Source organism: Lampetra planeri, chromosome 30, assembly GCF_965212315.1.
Source record: "Lampetra planeri chromosome 30, kcLamPlan1.2.h2, whole genome shotgun sequence".
Lineage (NCBI taxonomy): Eukaryota > Metazoa > Chordata > Hyperoartia > Petromyzontiformes > Petromyzontidae > Lampetra > Lampetra planeri.
This window is the reverse complement of record NC_136136.1, coordinates 8,934,200-8,954,164: the sequence shown is the minus strand read 5'-3', so window position 1 is coordinate 8,954,164 and position 19,965 is coordinate 8,934,200. Positions and strand designations below refer to the sequence as shown.

The following is a 19,965-nucleotide window of genomic DNA, read 5'->3' as shown; positions in this document are numbered from 1 at the left end:
TGGGTTTGCATCACGGTGCAAGTGCCGTGAATGAGTTTTTACCCCACTTAAAAACACACGTAAGTAACACGGACATACGCACGCACACAAAATCGGATGTGCGCAAAAACTCTTGACACGCAGTTGCGTAGATACCCTTTTGACTAATGGGGCGTAGTGTAGCTCTGTACATATGGGATGGGGGGGGCCAACTGGGCCCTTTAGGGGGATGCTTTAACACTTACCCAGTAGGGGTGGTGACTTTTTTGTGGGTTCCTATTTAGAAAGGTTCTAGGCATTGGCAGGAGTTGCGTGCAGCGTGTATCTGGCACCGAAGCCATTTCCATTGAGCTGTCACTTTCAATCAAACAAAGTGTTAATAAAAAAAATGCGTGGCAGTTTGGCCTTGCAAAGCATCTGCGGTTTTTACACAAAGTTCACGCGGCACCTGTCCCGGAGTCGAAATCCTCAGGTTTGTCTTTAATATACAGATCCCATAAGGCCGTGCTTACTATCAACTTGCAACTGGACTTGATTTTAACATCCGGTCAGATTCCAGTGAGGCTTTTTTTTTTACACACGGGATTGGCTTTCACCGATCTAAGTCTGACATTGCAGTGTGGCGATTCTGTTCACGGTGTGTCACTGGCATCCAATTGGAGTGCACACAACTTGGGTTTAACACGGAGTCGCGTTACACCCCACCCACTTGCATCTCGTGTATTCTTCTCGCTCAACCCATAGGTCCGATGGCCATTGTCCAGGGCGGGGGGGGAGATGGACCTTGAGGATGTCCATTTGACACATTAATTGAAATTGGTTTTCGATCTCCGTTTTGATGGAATGTCGGCAAATTGCGTTCAAACGTTGCTCTTGAAGCCGGGGCCCCCCTCCTGTTAGATCCGGCACGGTGGTGAGAGTGGTGTGGCGGTGGGGATTTACAGCGGTAAAGCCACCACGCTCTTAAGATCGCTTTGCGTTTTTGGACAGGCGCGTTCATCCGTCACTGTGGTTTGTGGTGGATAATGTTAGCAACAACGGGATTGCTTTCTGGTGTATTATTTGGGGAGGGGGGTCTCATGTTTGTTACCCCACCTGTGGTGTTGAGGCAGTGGTTGAGCAGCAAGCTTGTAAATTACACCTACCGTAAGCACCACCATCTTGTCGAATACAGGAGGGGGGGGGGTGGGGCAAGACGATGGTTCACGTGGGAGCACGCAAGCCTGCAATTAGTGTTAATGGTTTTCCCAAGTTTATTTCTAAATTGCTACTCTAGTTACCGTTTTAAGAGTGGCCCGTTTGTTTTAATTTAGTTTTTTCTCAGCCACACGTGTTTCAGGAAGAACGGTGCGACGCATCAAACTTTTGTTTAAATTCCAGGCCGCATTGTTTCTGCGGTTACTGTCAAAGTCTTTGCTAAAATTCTGTCTTTTTGTGAAATACAAATTGTTGAGGGCACCAGTGAAGGCTGTCCACCCAAATGAGCCCAACAACAAATGTGTTTCTGGCAAAAAATTAATAAAAATGGAACGTTTGAAACCCCCTTCATAATAAAGCAGATTTTATGAACATTATGCATTCTTTGAGGACATTTTAAGTTGTGCGGGAGTGCATTGGCGAGTGTTGGATCTTCGGTCACCCGGACTGCTTCACTCTTCGATTGTAACGAGCACTGCAAGGTGGGAACCGGATGTATGTTGAACTTCTTTTGTACCGTTCGTAGCTAACCGTGCTAATTGAAGGGCGCTCCACCCCATATGGTTCCAGAGTTTGTGTTTTGCATGGCAGCAGTAACAATTGTTCGAAGTTGGGTGGATTTGGCAGGGAAAAGAACACCAAGTGGCTTTGGTAGCTCTCGCCAGATGAGTAACAGCTGTTTCATGATGGGCGATGTTGAGCCAAGTTGGTCCTGACCACGACGAGCTCTGCAAGAATTTCTTATCTGTGCAAAGTCAATACTGCTAATCCCATGTTTGTATAGTCTACTCGGTGTTAAGTCAAATGTACAATGGTTTTTAAATCCTTTATATTAAGTTCACTTGCTTGCGCGCTTACGACCGTGCAAATCTTTCGGTCGTTTTTTAACCCACTTCCCGTGATCCAATCGAGCTGACATTTTGCACACAGACTCGTCGTGCGTGACAATTTATTTTCGTGAAAATGTTTTTACAAAATTTTCCACTTTTTAGGAATTTTTTTTTTAATATTTAATTTAAAATACCAATGTGATTAAAATGAAACTCTTACTCAAGAAAAACAGAAATGAATAATAAAATAAAACCGATGCCACGCATATAAAGGATTTATAGTGAAAAACTTAGTTTTTACGGGTACATTTTTTTTTTCTCTCCAACATCAAACCTATGAAGATTATCCACTGATAATTCCAGCTATAGCAGAATAAGAAATGTATTTCCCAAGTAAAGCCCATTGAGTGAAGCTCATTTTCAAGGGCAGCTCAGTGAGGTTATCTAACTACCCGTATAATTAGTTAAAGTTTAGAAAAAATTACATCAAGAAATCTGTTTGACCTTAATCCTTCACTATGCCTTGCTTGGTCTGGCTTTGAGTTTGGTTTATGAAGCCTTAATCAAGCACCTGGTGCGGTGTAATGAACATCCGCACTATGTACTGTAGACGTTATTTTGAACCGTACGTAGCCAGCCGTGCTTGTCAAGAGGTGAGGGGAGGGGAAAGCCAACAAACTAAAGACAAAAATCAGCTCTAAAGAAATGCGTTTTCAATTTAGATTTAAAAGTGAGCTCTGGTGGCTTCCTGATATCGGAAAGAAGAGCAGTCCAGACGGTCGCAGAGGTGCTTCTGAGAGCGCGCGATGCAGTGACCGCCTTTGTTAGATTATTAGCCAAAAGCCACTGCGAGGATGACCGGAGTTTTCACGCAAACCGTTAAGAGTTGCTCCTGGAAGTTGGAAGGGTAATGAGGGGAGGCGGGGGGGGATAGCAATGGGGAATAAACTAAACTATTTTACCAGGTAAGGCCCATTGAGCTATCTAGCTCTTTGAGCTGTAGCTCTTTTTCAGAAGCGACCTGGCCACAAACGATAATTCAACGAAGTGGTTTATCGTGGGGAAATGTATAGCAGCCAAATACTCTAAATGCGTGACGTTGATTCTTAATGTGGAGGAAAAAACCAGAGGACCCGGACAAAAATCCACACGACCACGGGGAGAGAGAGACACGCGAGTTCGTTAACATCTCACCACGGCGGTGGAACAGCGGGGAAGGCGAAGTGTGGGTTGTAGGTGGCGTTGCAACTCTTTTAATGAACTATTACTGGTAGGAACCTCCTGGTTACACCAGCCCACAGGGGATTATTGTGTCCATCCATCTGTCGTGCATCCAAAAATGTGATGGGTGGGGCTGGGTGGGGAGGGGCTGGGTGGGGTGGGGAGGGGCTGGGTGGGGTGGGGAGGGGCTGGGTGGGGAGGGTAGGGCTGGGTGAGAGGTGGGGCTGGGTGGGGAGGGGCTGGTCACCCCGTGGTGCCCTTATAAAACTCAACGTTTAACCTACTCACGCTGACTTGTGCCCGCCCTCACAGTCGGGCATATTTGCGGAATACACCACGCTGCCGTTGACCCTGGCCATTGACCGAGCAACCCAACGTTCCTACCAGCTCCCTCCACAGGAATGTGTTTAATCTCAGACTGGAGACAGATTCTAGAGTCTGGGAGATTATTCCACAATGGAGCAGCTCTGACAACGTGGCAACGGACGATGCGATCCAAGATATTTTGTACGGTGAAGGTAGGTCAAGCAAGTGGGGTCGCTAATTCTGCGCCAGCTACCGTTGTTTTTTAAATATGAGGCGAGATTTGTGCAGGTCCAGGTTTTCAGAATTCTAGAATGTGAATACTTTTTGGAGGTAGAAAGATTTTAGTATTTTTCTTTTTTACTTTAGGAGACTCGAATTAAGGATTTGTTTAGGTGGGTGGAAGGTTAAAAAAAACGCAAACATTTTTACAATCTTAACATTAACCTGAAAAAAATCGATTGAACAAAAACGAATGAAAATGCCAATTAAAAGAATGCACGGAACTATGTGCAACCATTACAACAGTGTGAGAATGGAAATTGGGAGGCTTATTGGATGGCGGCGGTGGCTGTGACAAACACGTGACCTGTGACGGTACCCCCACAAGCACATCCATCCGTAAAACGAAAAAAAACACAGATTCTTGCCAAAGCTTCGTCACGTACACCACAATCAAGAGGTCGTTTAATCTTCGTCACACACCGCGGCGCAACATTACCCACGATCATCACAGCCCTTGTACATCCGACCACGTGGCGAATGCCTCGTAGTTGGTGTCTGTACGCGCACACAAGTCTGTGTGTGCCACTGGATTACTTTGGATTCTATTTCAATCTTTACAACCTGTGTAACAAAAAGCCTTTGGGATTGCTAACGAGGAGTTCCAATCGGTTCACGTAGCAGCAGACACACGAGGGCAGCTTATGTTGTCGGTGAAGGAAAGACCGACTCCTCTCACTGTGGGTTTGTCAGTCGGGGTGGACAACCCTCCATTCTACTGCGGTAGAGACGGTCCTGTGGGTTCAGTAAAAATGGGAGCAAAAATCACAACTTCACGAAAGGGAAAAACAACAAAACCTCGGGTGATTTTTGCTCCACCTTTCCAACTGGAGACTTAACTCTGCGAAAGATTGGAAGGAAAGGCGAACATCCACTTGCACGTGAATTGGACCAATTGACCCCGGCTTCAGGAGAGGCTCTGCCCTCTCGGTTCATCCATAATTCCATTTAAAAGAAAAATGTATTTTCTAAAATACCGTTTGAAGTCATTTTGCACCAAATTCATCTCGACAGTTTTTTTGTTCCCAAACGGCCGCGTAGAATGGGTGGGGGAGCCCCTCCACTCGGATCACTCAGTAGTCTGGGGGGAATGCTGACGGCAAACTGGGACTGTCCGTAGTCGTACCAGCGCCGGCATGCTCACGGACTGAGCTGAGCAGTCGGATTGCGTCCGTCTGTCCCGTCTCCAGCACGAGCACGTGCATGAGAGAGAGAGAGCCACTCCCCCCTCGATGAGCCGTGGGTATTAGAAATCGAAGTCAACGGTGACTTGGCTCTGCTATGTAAACAATGATGTCCAAGGTGATGGCCGAAGTTTGGCGATTGGTGAACGACAATTGTGGCCAAATTGCGCACACGGGGATAATAGCGACACCGTGGAAACGACGCTTAGAAGCCTCTCAACCGCTAATGGTCTGCACAGAGCGGTTCGGAGCCTGTCAATCGTCATCTCGCAAATAAATATCAGCCGTCAGAAGTGTGCTGAGCCAATCGACGAATCAAACGTATTCTTCCCGATGGCGTGTTTGTGCAGGCATTGACGAGACTACCAACTGGTTACACTCCCCTAATCGAGGTTTTTGGGTTCGAGCGCGTAAGTAAATGTGTCGTTCAACCCGCCACCACCCGACACAGCCAATTACTTCCACAATAGAGTTTGGTGGTGGCGGGTTTAATGACGCATTTATATTTACGCGTTCTAACCCAAAAACCTCTTGTGGATAATATTGATCGCGAAAAGCCTGCGTGTTAAACTCGTTACACTTAAGAGCTCAATTTAATCGCGGGGGCGGAATGAGACACATTTGAACCCGAGGAGAACTAACTGCACCAGCTGGCTCAGCGCTTTGCCAAAAGTTATTGCGATTCCTCGGTGCCACGAAGCCACCACCTATTCGAGGGAATGTCCCTCATTTTTCTTGCGCCCGCTATTATTAAAGTGTCGGCGACGACGTCATCAACATCGTCATCACATCGCAATTCTATTGCAATCCCACGAAACTGGTGTCTGTATAAAATTGTGCTGTTGGTATAAAACTGGAGCGGGGTTTTTTTTTTTCCCCATCACTGGGGTCGGTAAAATTGGAGTGTCGTAAAATGAGCCTGCGAGTAACATTTCCGTTCTTCTCGTCTTTGAAAACCCGCACGCGAACTTCGACGCACGCCACCATCTATGTACAACACAACGTTTGAAAATCGCGAGCAAATTTTGCCGCGAGACGTGAAATTAATTCTTCCAGTTTTTTTCTTTGTCATGGAAAACAAAAGTGAAAACGGACGCAACGCGCCACCACACGTTCGCGTTGGCGTGAAACCACTTCGCCACGGAAGGAATCGCGTCTCGTCTATTCTTCCATTGGAAACATCAATAGTTTGCGAGCAAAAGCAGCATTTCCCACCGACGGTCGTACCATAATGTACTGACGGTATAAAGATTATTAATTTGAAACCACCGATTTCAGCCCCGTTGTGCTCTTGGTGTCTGGGCACGGAGCAAAGCCGACTTGTTATTTCACCAGGACTGGCTGGAGAAGAGATGCGCACCAGAGTGGTTGTACTCCGGACGCAAAGGGGTACCTCGTACATTTCACATTCACAGACAGACGGCGTAGTCCGGCCGAACGGCGCTGGCGTGCCCAACTTCGCGGTGGGAAGCTCACGCGTTCAAATCCTGGTTTGAAGTCGTCCCAGCCACGATCTCTGCAGCGCCTCCAAGGGAACCGCCACTGTGGGAGAACCAGTAGGTTTGTTTGACGAATGTTCTGACCGTCTGCCGTATGAATGTGGATCGTCCACCGCAGCTTTAGGTCCGCCGGTTGAGATGAACATCGGCCCGGTACTTGTATGAGCAGGGTTACCACTTTAGCTCAGCTGTCGCATCATCTCGTCCAGGAACAGCCCCTGAATGAGCAGGGTTCCCACTTTAGCGCAGCTGTCGCATCATCTCGTCCAGGAACAACCCCTGAATGAGCAGGGTTCCCACTTTAGCGCAGCTGTCGCATCATCTCGTTCAGGAACAGCCCCTGAATGAGCAGGGTTCCCACTTTAGCGCAGCTGTCGCATCATCTCGTCCAGGAACAACCCCTGAATGAGCAGGGTTCCCACTTTAGCGCAGCTGTCGCATCATCTCGTCCAGGAACAACCCCTGAATGAGCAGGGTTCCCACTTTAGCGCAGCTGTCGCATCATCTCGTTCAGGAACAGCCCCTGAATGAGCAGGGTTCCCACTTTAGCGCAGCTGTCGCATCATCTCGTTCAGGAACAGCCCCTGGAAGTTGCCAGCTCTTGCAGGGCACCCTCCTAAGGTGCATTTTACTTCAAGCACCAGAATCAACTCGCATTTCACCAGCCATGCTGGTGCAGATTTATTCTGTGCCCGAGATGTTTCCAGTACAGGTTTTAGCAGCCAAGGAATGCGGACCAAACGCTCTGTCCCAATACCCTCTTCACAGAGACGCTCACCACCCAATGTCATTATACACGATGTTCGAGAATAACCCGCTTTCGCAATCGGGTTACAGGAGATAGTACCGGTAATCCCGCAATGTTACGCCAACCCACGATATGAGTACCTGCTGATTGTGGGCCATCAACACAGTGGTGGTCGTGAGAATAAACTGGCTCCCGCGACGGGAACGCACACACCGTCACCATTCGCTTTGGGCCCCCCCCCCCATGGAGACGAGTGTCGTCCCGCGCTCTCGCTCGCTCAGACCCGTCCCGAGTTTGGAGGCCGAGTAAAAACGCGGAAACGGAAAAAGCGGCGTCTCACTAAAAATCGGCCAAAGCTCAAACGACTGAAATACGCCGGACGCCACTACGCGCCGGGCGCTCGGCCGCGTCTCCTGACGGGAGCCACCGACGGACAAAACGGTTCGACCGCTATCACGAACAAATAATAATACTAAGAAGTGATTTATAAAATGTTCTGGGTCTCGGGGAGGGCGGGGATGGGATGCAATGTGAGGAATCGGAGGTGAGGGGTCAGGGTAAAAGTGGGGGGGGGGGGGGTTAGGGGTTGTCGTTGGAAATCGGTGAACGGTAGGAGAGGAACAATCGTGGGAGAGAAACTCGGGGGGGGGGGGGAGGTGGAGGTTGGATTTAGGAGGATTCCAGAATAAAGGTCAGAGGTCATAGGAAAATTAACTGGAATAAAGGTTCAGGAGGTTAGGGGGTGCGAGTTCAGCGAGTGAGGAGTAAGTAAGTGACAGGTCAGGGAATGAAGTGTGAAGAGTTGACAGGTGAAGGAGTGAGGCATTTCGAGATCGCACACCGAGGACGGAGAGCTGTATGGGTATGGAGTCACGAGGTGGGAGGTGAGATTAACAGGTCAAGGATTGAGGTATCGAGCGGTCAGAGTTCAGGGGGGAGTCGGAGTGAAGAGCCAGAGGTGTTGAAGGAAGCCTGCCGGAGCAGTGGCCATCCTGTAGGCCAGGCCGCCTCTTATCGCTCGCTGGGCTGCAGCTCCCACTGCTGAGCGGAGGAGTCGTGCTGGCACGTGGCCACGGAGACATCCGTCCCCGTGGCGTCCAGGCAGAGGCGGGAGGCCATGTGACGCATCAGCCGTCCCCGGCGATGCCAGCGCTGGGCACAACAAAACAACGGATCCTTCGTCAGCCAAACGGGTGCCACGGTGGCGAGATGTTAACTACCTCGCCTGGTATACAGGAGGTCGTGGGTTCAATCCTGACCCGGACGCCTGTTGTGTATTTGGAGTTTGCGTGTCTCTCTCATCATCATCAAGGTGGTGAGAAGTTAACTACCTCGCCTGGTATACAGGAGGTCGTGGGTTCAATCCTGACCCGGACGCCTGTTGTGTATTTGGAGTTTGCGTGTCTCTCTCATCATCATCAAGGTGGTGAGAAGTTAACTACCTCGCCTGATCTACAGGAAGTCGTGGGTGCAATCCTGACCCTGACGATGCGTGTATATTTGGAGTTTGCGTGTTTCCCACCCCGTGGTCACGTGGATTTTTCTCCGAGTCCTCGGGTTTTTCCCTCCAAATTTATAATGAACATCATGCGTTTTAGAGTATTTTTGGCTGCTATACATTTCCACATGATAAGCCACTTTGTTGAGCTATCATTTGTGGGCAGGTCACATCTGAAAAAGAACTATATAGCTCAGTGGGCCTTACCTGGTAAAATAAACATAGTTTAGTTTTAGTTTAGTTTCAAGTATTGTCTTAAGTTAATTTTGTTTAGCAAAGGGTGAGAGCTCAAGAGACAGAGAGCGTCTCATTTGCAAGTGTCCCAGATGACTAAAAATGATAACAATCAAGCAAATATAATTCAGAGGAAAAGCAACTAAATGAATATTACAGCAAAAGCCCAAAAAAAATCTATCGAAACAGTGCACAAACCGAGGTCGATATCAAATTAAATAGATTCCAAAGCAATAGTCGGAGCTCGGACAAATTACATTTGACGAAAGGTAGGGTGTCGCCCAGTTCGTAAGCACCTCTTAAACCTGGCGTACATCTTTCAGGCCAAGAGAATAAACTAATAGCATTAAAAACACATACGAGATGGGAAATACAATAGAGACCAAATAGAAGATCAATTCTTCATTCAAATTGTGATCTCAATTCATGAGACTCTATTGAACTGCGGGGGGAAGTGTGATGGATCGTTAGATATGTACAAACATGGGCACCACATACACAACTAAAAAGCGACCCCATATGTCCCCGTGCATCCGTGTGCGTGAGTCTGCACGTACCGGGCACATCACCGCATATCTCCGTATATGATATTACTGGACATTCCCACATCCTTCCATTGTCCCCTTGTGTTCCTGGGCATCCCTACCTGCCTCCTTTTGCATCTCCGTGTGTCTCCCTGCGTACCTTCCGATGTATCCTCGCACGCCGATGCGCATTCGCACGTATCCGTCTGTGCCTCCACGTGTTCCCAAATATCCCTGCCGAAGCGTTCCCACATGTCCCTGGTTGTCCCATTGCTCTCTCGTGACCCCCGTGTCTCCCCGCGTCTCCCAATACCTCCTCATGTGTCCCCATGTGTGCCATCCCACACGTGCTTGCCCACATATGTTGAACTTCTTTCGCACCATACATAGCCAACCGTGCTGATCAGTGGTGCGGGGGATGGACAACAAACTAAACGCAAAAAAGCAGTTATGTGTCTCCCCGTGTGTCCCCGCGTATCCCCGTGTCTCTCGGTGTTGTGCGTCCGTCCCGTGTCCTCCCCTTGGCCCACCTGCTTGGCATCGCCACGGTTGCAGGGCAGGAGGGTGAGCGAGACGGGGCCACCCGGGGCTGGGGACACGAGCGCCAAGCAGCGCTGCTGCTGGCGCACCAGGTGCGACGGGGTCAGGCTCCACTCCTGGGGAGGGGGAGGAGGAGGAGACGACAGCACAAAGACAAAGATCCCCCGTGCAGCCTTTAAACAGACTGTTGGGGCAAGTGCTGTTAGCGAGCACCTACGAAGGCCGGAAAGGTACACGAGGGCGTGGGTGGCCAGCACCACGCCCGACCGCCTTTGTCCCCCCAGTAGCGATGCTTACACACCGCACCAGGCACTCATTTGAGGCTGAGTCGATCTAGGGGAGGACCAGGACCGGTTCAGAAAATTATCACTGGTGTTGGCCGTTAGCAGTAATCGAATTCGGGTCGCTGGGTTCATCGCGCATTGCGCTAACCACTGCACCACCACTCCCCATCACACGCACACACACGCACGCACGCAGTCGCATGTGTAAATATGCAAAGACACATGCAGAAACATACACGTGCATAACACTGTAAACAAACAGACAAGCACACAGACAAACACAAACATTCCACGTATAGTTGGGGCAAGGGGGTGGTTTGGCCAGCACCATGCCCAGCCACCTTTGTCTCCTCAGTGCTGAAGTGTTGCATACTGTAGTGACGTAGAATGAGTCACTGCAGCGCGTAGCGCTGGGGACTGGTAGACAATGAGATTGGGGGTAGCAGCCTGTTCTACCAGTGGGGCACGTGGGTGAAGCCCGGAGCCTTCTGGGGGATCCAGAAGGGGGCGTGGCCGAGGGCGGAGCCTGGCCACGCTGGGGAGGATAAAAGGCGAGCTCCAACTTGCAGTCGGGGCTGCTGCCATCTGGAGTGGAACTCGTTGTGCCATCGTCGTCATGGTCTTCGCCTCTTCGAAGCTGTGGGTCTGGAAGCATGTTGGCTGTCCCGACCCGGTGTGTAGTTATCCCCTAAGGCTGTGAAGGCCGGAATAAACAAGAGAGAGCGCCTCCTACTAGTGTCTCTGAATTAGTACACTCCAATACCATACCGGGTACTCGTTTATGGCTGAGTGGAACTAGAGGAGGCCGAGGACCAGTTCTGATATCACTCGCCACTTACGTTCTGTGTCAGGGAATCAAACTCAGATGGCCAGGTTCGTAGCGCAGTGCGCTCACTGCTGCATCGCCGCTCACCCAACATGCACACCACGCACATGCAGACACGCACAATGGCACACAAATATGCACGTGCGCACATGTGCACGCAAGCACGCACAACACGCACGGTGCACGAAACCTGCACACACGACGACGTCCAGGCACACAAGAACACGTACGCACACATACACACACACGAGTACAGGTGGCTCGTGTGCTGAGATGTGTCGATATGCCACAATGGCGGTTCCCAACATTCTTGGACCTGCGGCCAACTGCCAGCATCAATAACACATTTGGGGACCGCTGTGCAGAAATATTTTTTGTTTAATTAAAATGTCTCAAAAAAATTCCGCAGAATCTGCAACAGTTCCACGGACGAATTCTCACGGCTGACCACAGGTTTGGAACCATTGCACAAGAGAGCATAGGGATGCCTGGTGGGCTTGCAGGCAGTTAGCCAAGCAAGTAGGTAGATGTATATTAAACAAAGCATTACATTTGACCAGGTAAGGCCCATTGAGCTGTATAGCTCTTTTCAGAAGCAACCTGGCCACAAATGATGGCTCAACGAAGTGGCTTATCAGATGGAAATTTATTGCAGTCAAATACTCTGAAACGCATGTTTCTACGTGTGGAGGGCATAAAGTGGAGGACCCGGAGAAAAATCCACACGACCACGGGGAGAACATGCCGACTCCAAATATACACGCGTCAGGGTTGGGATGAAACCCATGACCTGTATACCAGGCCAGGTAGTTAACATCTCGACTACCGTGTATGTGGGCAGATAGCCAGGCAGACAGGCAGTTCGATATGTAGGCAGTTGGGCATGTGGGCTGGTGCAGAGTTGGGCAAGAGGGTCAGTGTGTGTGCTGGCACGCGGGTCGCATTTTAAGCAGGTCGAGTGATCAATACAGGAACAACGCTGACAAGTGCAGCTTTTTTTCAGACGACGGGCCAATTGCCCACGATGCAATGAAGTGTGGAGGAACCTGTGTGACAGCCGAGACGCCCTTCTGCCCGATGCAGTGGCCCATTGCCACGGCAGGCTGTCTCTCTGCCATCGTCGTGGCGACGGTTTCCAGGCAACGGTCACCCTGACGTAGCACCCCGGTCACCGTCTGCACCTCCACGGGAGTCCTGGAGGTGGAGACGCCACATGCACGTCACGTGACAGACTGTTGGGGAACGTGCTGTTCGCGAGCACCAATTGACGTTGGTATGGCACGAGAGGGGCTGATGTGGTGAGCAGCGCCTTGTGTCAGAAGAGAGCTCTTTAATCAATGCACTGCTGGATGATGGCCTCCCGTACCACCCTTTCATTACTAACGCAGTAATCTGTAATTACGGCGGAAGCACAGAAGTACGGCACAATTCTAGATTTGAAGCTTTCGTGACTGCAAGGATTCATACTCTTAGGTTTTTTTGGTAAAGTCACGTAGGAAAAAAAAATTAAAATTCTGCCGAGAGAATTTTGCCGAGAGAATTTTTATTCTGCCGAGAGAATTATAATTTTATTTTTTTTACCTAAGAGGATGTACAGCACAATGCTGGATTTTTGCAGCACTGCATTCTCTGCTGCCCATCACATAGCCCCGCAAAGCCCTACGGCAACCTGTTTGTGCGTGGCGGTCACCCATCCAAACACATTCCAGGGTCATTACCTGCTTAGCTACCAGACATGTATGAGACCGGAAGCATTCTGGGTGATCTGGTCACGGACCATCGCGTATGTGCGGCGTTCGTGTGTGCGTACGTGAGGCGTTCGTGTTGTTACATCTGCCGGTTATCTTAGCCAGTCAACCCATGTCACCTGGGTCTGTTCCGTGATCTTCTGGACGTGACTGGACATCTGTAAAAAAAAGAGCTTCACAGCTCATCGGATTTCTCCGGAATAAATAACGATTCTGATTCTGAAAGATGTCTGCCAGCGAGCCTTTGACACTTCACGCGGCATCTAAGTGGACTTGGCATACACCTAGCCACTGGAGCTATGCACTTTTCAGTCATCTAGGTTGAAACCTAATTTCTTTAAAGCTGATGTTTGTGTTTAGTTTGTTTTCCTTCACCCACACCTCCATTTAGCACGGTTGGCTACGTACGGTGCGAAAGAAGTTCAATATACATACCTAGGGGAGAGAGTATTGGACCCACTGCCCCAGCTTAGTCGGGACTTTACGACAGCGGGGGTGAAAGTTTACATGAGTGGGGAGACGGTGCTTACTTGAGCTCTGGATAAACATTGTCCAGGTACCAGCGGAAGGGCTTGCACTGCAGACGTGTGCGCAGATCCACGCGGCTCTGGATGCTGCGGCGGTTCGCAACGGAGATGCCAACGCAGCGGCAGCGGGAGGGAGAGAGACACGGAGAGCGAGAGTGGAGGGTGCAGCCAAAGCGAAGTTAGGACGAGATCAAATCAATGTTACTGCCCACGGTCACCTTGTTAATTAGCGGAAACAAGTCAAAGTGGTTTCTGCTTAATAATAGGGGTTTTTCCCCTTTTTTCTGGCAACAAAACTGAAACCTTTTTACGAGGATTCATGTCTCCGTTAACCACAATACTTGCAGTCGAAATGCAAACAAAAACACACTATGATAATATATGCATTGTCCTTGAAACGGATTGGTCCACACCAAAGCCGTAAAGTCACGTAGGTAAAAAAAAAAATAATAAATGAAAATAAGTGATTTAATTGATGTATTTTCATTGTTTTTTTACCTACGTGACTTTACCGAAAAAACCTAAGAGTATGAATCCTTGCAGTCACGAAAGCTTCAAATCTAGGATCAGACTTCCCCCCGTCGTGGGAATGAGGAGATTTCCCACCGCTGGCTCAGGGATGCCAACCGCGATGGGCACTGCCCCAGGCTCGGTGAGTCGGGGAGATTGTGAACAACAGCCATATCAGGCATGAGTAAATCTAATCGGCATAATCATCGGTTCACTGCCGCTCAAAGGCTCACTCCTACAAGGCGTGTGGTGTAGTTAGGCGATTCTGCCATCTGTGTTAAGTATTGGACCGGGAACTCGCTCCACTTGAGAATTGAATTCAATCACAAGCAACTGAAATACCGCCCCCATCACGTGCAAGTGCCTGTCCAGGCATTTGTGCCATTCCACTGTCGGGTGACTGCCGCCCCACATCCGCGTGGATCGTGTGGGTTACTTGACCCTTCTTCGACGCGTTCGTCAGCGCGAGGTTGTAGACATTGGAGTGAAATAGTACAGCACAACAATGAATGTTGGCTGCATCGCCCTCTGATGATAACACAGCCCCACTGCAGCAGCAGCAGCAGCCTACAACAGCCATATCATGGGACCTCCTTTGCCAGTACCAAAATATGAGAATAGGTTTTCCTCTTTTTTTCGGCAACAAAACAATGCATATATTATCAGAGTATTTATTTTTTGCATTCTGACCACAAGTATTGTGGTTAATGCAGTGACATGATTCCTTGCAAAAGGTTTCAGTTTGGTGTTTGAACATCTTAAAGCCTGTTTTGTTGCCAGAAAAAAGGGGAAAACCTATTCTCATACAACAGCCATGTTATGCGAGGTGGTCACCCACCACTGACCAGGCTAAAACCCGCTTAGCTCCTGAAATCTGAAAATATCCCCTCCGCCACGTGAATGCGGAATTTCCTCCTACGGTGGACAGGGTAGCCAGGGGAGACCACCGCTGTGCTCAACGCAGCATGGCCGCAGCGGGGAGCCGCGAGCAACGTCGGCGGCTCCCTGCTGCGCGCGATTCGGGCGCAAGCGTGACGAGGGGTCGGGGGTGGGGGGGAGGGGGCAGCACAGCGGAGGGCCCTACGGTGCGACGGGCCGTGGCGTGGCATACGCACTCGCCGTACGGCTTGTACTTTGCGGCGGGGCGAGCCTCGTAGTAGAACTTCTTGAATTCGTCCATCCACACCTCGGCCGTGCGCCGCGTGTTCCTGGGGAAGGCAGCGGATGCGCGCGCACGGGGAGAGAGCCCACCATGACAGTAATACAAATGCAAATGATGATGATTATTACTCCCGTGGTCCGCACGGCTGGGTCGCTATGGACCCACTGCTGCATTGCCGCCATTCTCCGGACAACCGCGCATCCCGGCGGCTTTGGGAGCTTCACAAAACTGTGCGTCTCACAGCACACCAGCATAACAGAGAGATGAACAAAGGTGAAAAAAAATTCAAAATAGACTAAGAGAGCACGGGCCGGGCAGATGGAGTGGTGGCGGTGGTGGTGGTAGTATGACACACCGCACGCGAGCCGTCTGGGCTACCAAAACCCCCACACCGGTGTTGTGCATGTACCAAGTTGACTAATGGTGTCAAGATGATGAACAAACAAAAATGGCAATTGCAAAAATGTAGTTTGATGAGAGGTGAGGCAAAGAGGAGAACGACTGTGACGAGAGGTGAGGTGACTGGTAGAGATGACCCAAGACAGACGACACATGCCTAGAATGGATCGGGGAAACAATACCAAACATCTAGAATTTATTTTTTATTTTACCAGGTAAGGCCCACTGAGCTATTCTGTATAGCTATTTTTTATAAGCAACCTGGCTATCACAAATGATTGCTCAACGAAGTGGCTTAACACATGGAATTGTCTAGCAACCAAATACTCTAAACTCGTGACATTGATTCTAAATGTGGAGGGAAAAACCGGAGGAGCCAGACAAAAATCCACCGAACCACGGGGACAGAGATACACGCAAACTCCAACTATACAGCAGCAGCAGGCGTCAGGGTCAGAATCGAACCCACGACCTCCTGCATACCAGGCGAGGTTGTTAATGTATCGCCACCACGGTGCCGCATACCCAAGCACACAGAACAAGCAACAGGAGAAAGAGCAACGCTGCGCCAGGTTGACGCTGCTGCGAAGTACGATCTCCAGCACACGGCGGCGACGAGAAACGGCAGCCGTGAAGCTGGCACGAGATTTGGAAACAGGCGGAGAGAGCTAATTTGCCTCCATCATCTCTACAAGAATATTGAAGGAAACTAAAGCCGCACAATATTTCACGGTAATTAATTGTGCAAAGTGATGTGGGCATAAATCGGGTGACTATTGGAACGGAGGTGGAAGCGTGATATCGTGGGGAAGTAGTTCAATCGATGGCACGGAACTTAAATCTGGACTGGAAGAGGGTGGCAGGAATGAACCGGGGGGGGGGGGGGGGGGGAGGGAATTCCAAGCTGTGGGGCAGCAGTGGAGAAGCCTGCGTGGCCTTGCCTTCAAAGCGCCGGATCGCAGTCGCGCACCACCGCCGCCACTGCCACCCAGGGTTTTAGCAAGAGGCCTAGTCGAGCGACTCCAGAAGCCGCTCTGTCCGCGTTTGGAGGTGGTGGGGAATCGAACCCTTCGCATCGCGAGTTGAACGAGGGGCTCGGGTAGGCGAGCGCCCCGAGAGGCGCCAGGCTACGTGGCCGCCCGCCCGCCCGCTCACTTGATGTAGGTGTTGGCGTTGCCCTCGGGGAACGTGTAGGGGTGACGCTTGCGGAAGACGTGGCCCACGCGGCTGCACGGGATGATCTCCAGCGACCCGCCGCACTGCCACACGCGGAAGGAGATCTCTGCGCGCGGTGAAGATACACGCGCGCACGGCGCGGTGCCGTGACGCGCCGTTAGCATTTTTGGATTAGGCCACTGGAATGGTCCGGGGCAATATCTTTCTCGTGAAAACCCTCCCGATATTGACAGTCGTCGCCACTTCCTGGTCTCCAGCTCAAGACGCTTGACGCAGTTCCAAGCAAAACGTCCCATCCATTTTCCATATTTGGATGTGGGAATTGTTCTACAATTTACCGGTGAGCTGTACCAAAAAATAATGACAAATGTCTGTGCACGTGATTATTTAATCTGTTTGGCTGTACTGCTGGAGGAGGGTTTTTAGCCTAACCCAAAAATCTATTACGTATCAAATACACAAAGACCCCCCCCCCGTAAAGCCTTAACAGACTCAATCTTGATTTGAGTCTGTTAGGGCAAGTAAAGGCGGCACAGCACACGAGGGGGTGGGTGGTCAGCACCCGTCTTTGTCTCCCCAATGTTGATGTTTTACACATCGCACCAGGTACTCATTTTAGGCTGAGTGGACCGATGGGAAGCCATAGACCTGTTCACATATTCGTCACCGGTGTTGGCCGTGAGCGGGAATCGAACTCTGGTCGCCGGGTTCGTAGCGCGGCGCCCTGACCGCTGTTCCACACGCATGTGAGAGATGTGTGCACGCACACAAAGGCAAAGGTCCCCTGTAAAGTCTCAACAGACTTGGGGCAAGTGCTGTTAGCGAGCACCTATGAAGGTCGGCATGGCACACGAGGGGGTGGGTGGTCAGCACCACGCCCGGCCGTCTTTGTCTCCCCAGTGGCGATGTTTACACACTGCACCAGGTACTCATTTGAGGCTGAGTCGACCTAGGGAAGGTTCAGGACCAGTTCAGATAATCATCATTGGTATTGGCCGTGAGTAGGAATGGAACTCGGGTCGCCGGGTTTGTAGCGCAGTGCACTAACCACCGCACTATCGCACACGCACACACATGTACACGCACGCACGCACGGACGGACAGCCACAAACATAAACACGTAGATTCACGTACACATTCGCAACACACACGGGGGATTAACTTCTCCCCAGATATTATCTGGGTCTGTGGTAGACTGGAGCACGTGGCACAGGGCTGGTAGCCTCAACCAGAGCGACGGGTGTACATACGGCTGAAACGAAGGCCTGCATTCCCAGGTGCTCGCAAGCGCACGCACGCACGCACGCCCGGATACACCTACACGCACGTATACGTGCGTCTGTGCGTGAACCCCTACCCAGGTTCTCTCCACCCCAGATGTCCATGGCTGTGTCGTATTTTCCCAGCTCCTCGAACCAGGAGCGGTGGATGGCGAACAACCCCCCGGCAATCACAGGCGTCCTGAGACACACGCGCGCAGACGCATGACACAATGACAACGTACTCTTTGGTTCTTTCGGTAAAGCCACGTAGGTATAAAATACAATACATTAAATCACGACGTTTCCATTGCAACACAAGCAATCATCATCAGGTGGGAAAACCACAGCAAGACTTTTTTTTGCTGAAGTGGGAGAGAGATGCCGTGGTAAGAGGTTATATAAAAATGTTATTGCTGTGGTTTTCCCACCTGATGATGATTGCTTGTGTTGCAATCGAAACGTCGTGATTTAATTTATTTTACTTTCTACCCACGTGACTTTACCGAAAGAACCAAAGAGTATTGATCCCTGCAGTCACGAAAACTTCAAATCTACAATAACAACAGCCATTGGACACAACAATAATAATCGCCGTTCGCCACTAAGTGGTGGCGAGGTCACCACGGCGCTTGCTAGTTGCTCTTTGACACAGACAAAGATGCACACAACAACAACAACCACGAACCACTAACCGACATGTACAAAGACAAAGATCCCCAGTATTGCTTTTAACAGGCTGTCGGTGTAAGTGCTGTTAGCGAGCACCCATTCAGGCCGGCATGGCACACGGGGGGGTGGTGTGGCCAGCGCCTCGCCTGGCCACCTTTCTCTCTCCAGGGCTGACATTTGCACACCTCACCATGTGCTTAATTAAGACTGAGTCGACCTAGGGGAGCCCCAGGACCGGTTCAAATATGCATCGCTAATATTGGTCATGAGTGGGAACTGACCTCGGGTCGCCAGGTTCGTAGTGCGGGGCGATAACCACTACACCGCTCCGTGTACGCGCACACACATGTGCACATTGGTGTGGACATGTGTGCACGTGTATGTGAAAAGGCACATGAATACCTATGTGCACACACATGTGCATACACACGGACACACGCACACAGACACACGGACACACACGGACCGTATGGGCTGTGTTGGGTCCTCCCTCTTGGCAGACTGCTCTGGAGAAAGGTGCTCCCATTTAAAGTGCAGGCTCCAGTCAAACCCTAAACACGTGAAGCGGACACAAACATAGCAACACACAATCATCATACTGGTAGGAACCACCTGGTTCCACCAGCCCACAGGGGATTATTGTGTCCGTCCGTCCGTCCGTCGTGCATCCAAAAATGGGTGGAAAGGGGAGGGTGGGGAGGGGAGGGGCTGTGTGGGGAGGGGAGGGTGGCGAGGGGCTGGGTGGGGAGGGTGGGGCTGGGTGGGGGGTGGAAGGGGTGGGGCTGGGTGGGGAGGGGCTGGTCACCCCGTGGTGCCCTTATAAAACTCAACGTTTAACCTACTCACGCCAGCTTGTGCCCGCCCTCACAGTCGGGCATATTTGCGGAATACACCACGCCGCCGTTGACCCTGGCCATTGACCGAGCAACCCAACGTTCCTACCAGCTCCCTCCGCAGGAATGTGTTTCTGTATTACACGGTTTTGTGTTGAACTAGGCACCATACCTAACAGAGAGTGTCCTTGCTCATAGACATCTGGTGTTTCAACGCAACCCTTCCTCTGCCGATGAGACAATGAAAGTCAAAATCGGTCCAGATTTTGCGTTTGTTGAACCAATGCGACTGAAATCATTCACACTCCCAGAGGAGGATGATCTTTGAAAATAATATTTCCTTGTTTGTACGTAGAGGGGCAGATATTTGAAGGTGGTGCATTGTCTGCTTGTTTATACACATTTTTGTTTTTATTAATGAGACGTTGACCATCGTGGTGAAGTATGGTCAAACAGCACCCCCACCCCACCCCCCCGCACCTTCCCCCACAATGAATGACAAGCTTAAACTCCGGCCGCAAATCCCAATA

General features: G+C 50.6%; 1 protein-coding gene across 1 annotated transcript in view; it reads right to left on the bottom strand.

The window, feature by feature from the left end:
• Nucleotides 1–4,186: 4,186 nt before the first annotated feature.
• LOC144728928 (polypeptide N-acetylgalactosaminyltransferase 16-like) overlaps nt 4,187–19,965 on the bottom strand; it is a 41,148-nt gene continuing 25,369 nt past the window's right edge. Inside the window, exons 9-16 of the mRNA XM_078608681.1 lie at nt 19,069–19,153; nt 18,029–18,132; nt 16,651–16,777; nt 15,050–15,142; nt 13,428–13,511; nt 12,196–12,343; nt 10,030–10,155; nt 4,187–8,395 (exon numbers count right to left, since the gene is read on the bottom strand). Coding sequence (XP_078464807.1) covers nt 8,255–8,395; nt 10,030–10,155; nt 12,196–12,343; nt 13,428–13,511; nt 15,050–15,142; nt 16,651–16,777; nt 18,029–18,132; nt 19,069–19,153 — 908 coding nt within the window. The 3' untranslated portion in view covers nt 4,187–8,254. The remainder of the gene's footprint in view (nt 8,396–10,029; nt 10,156–12,195; nt 12,344–13,427; nt 13,512–15,049; nt 15,143–16,650; nt 16,778–18,028; nt 18,133–19,068; nt 19,154–19,965) is intronic.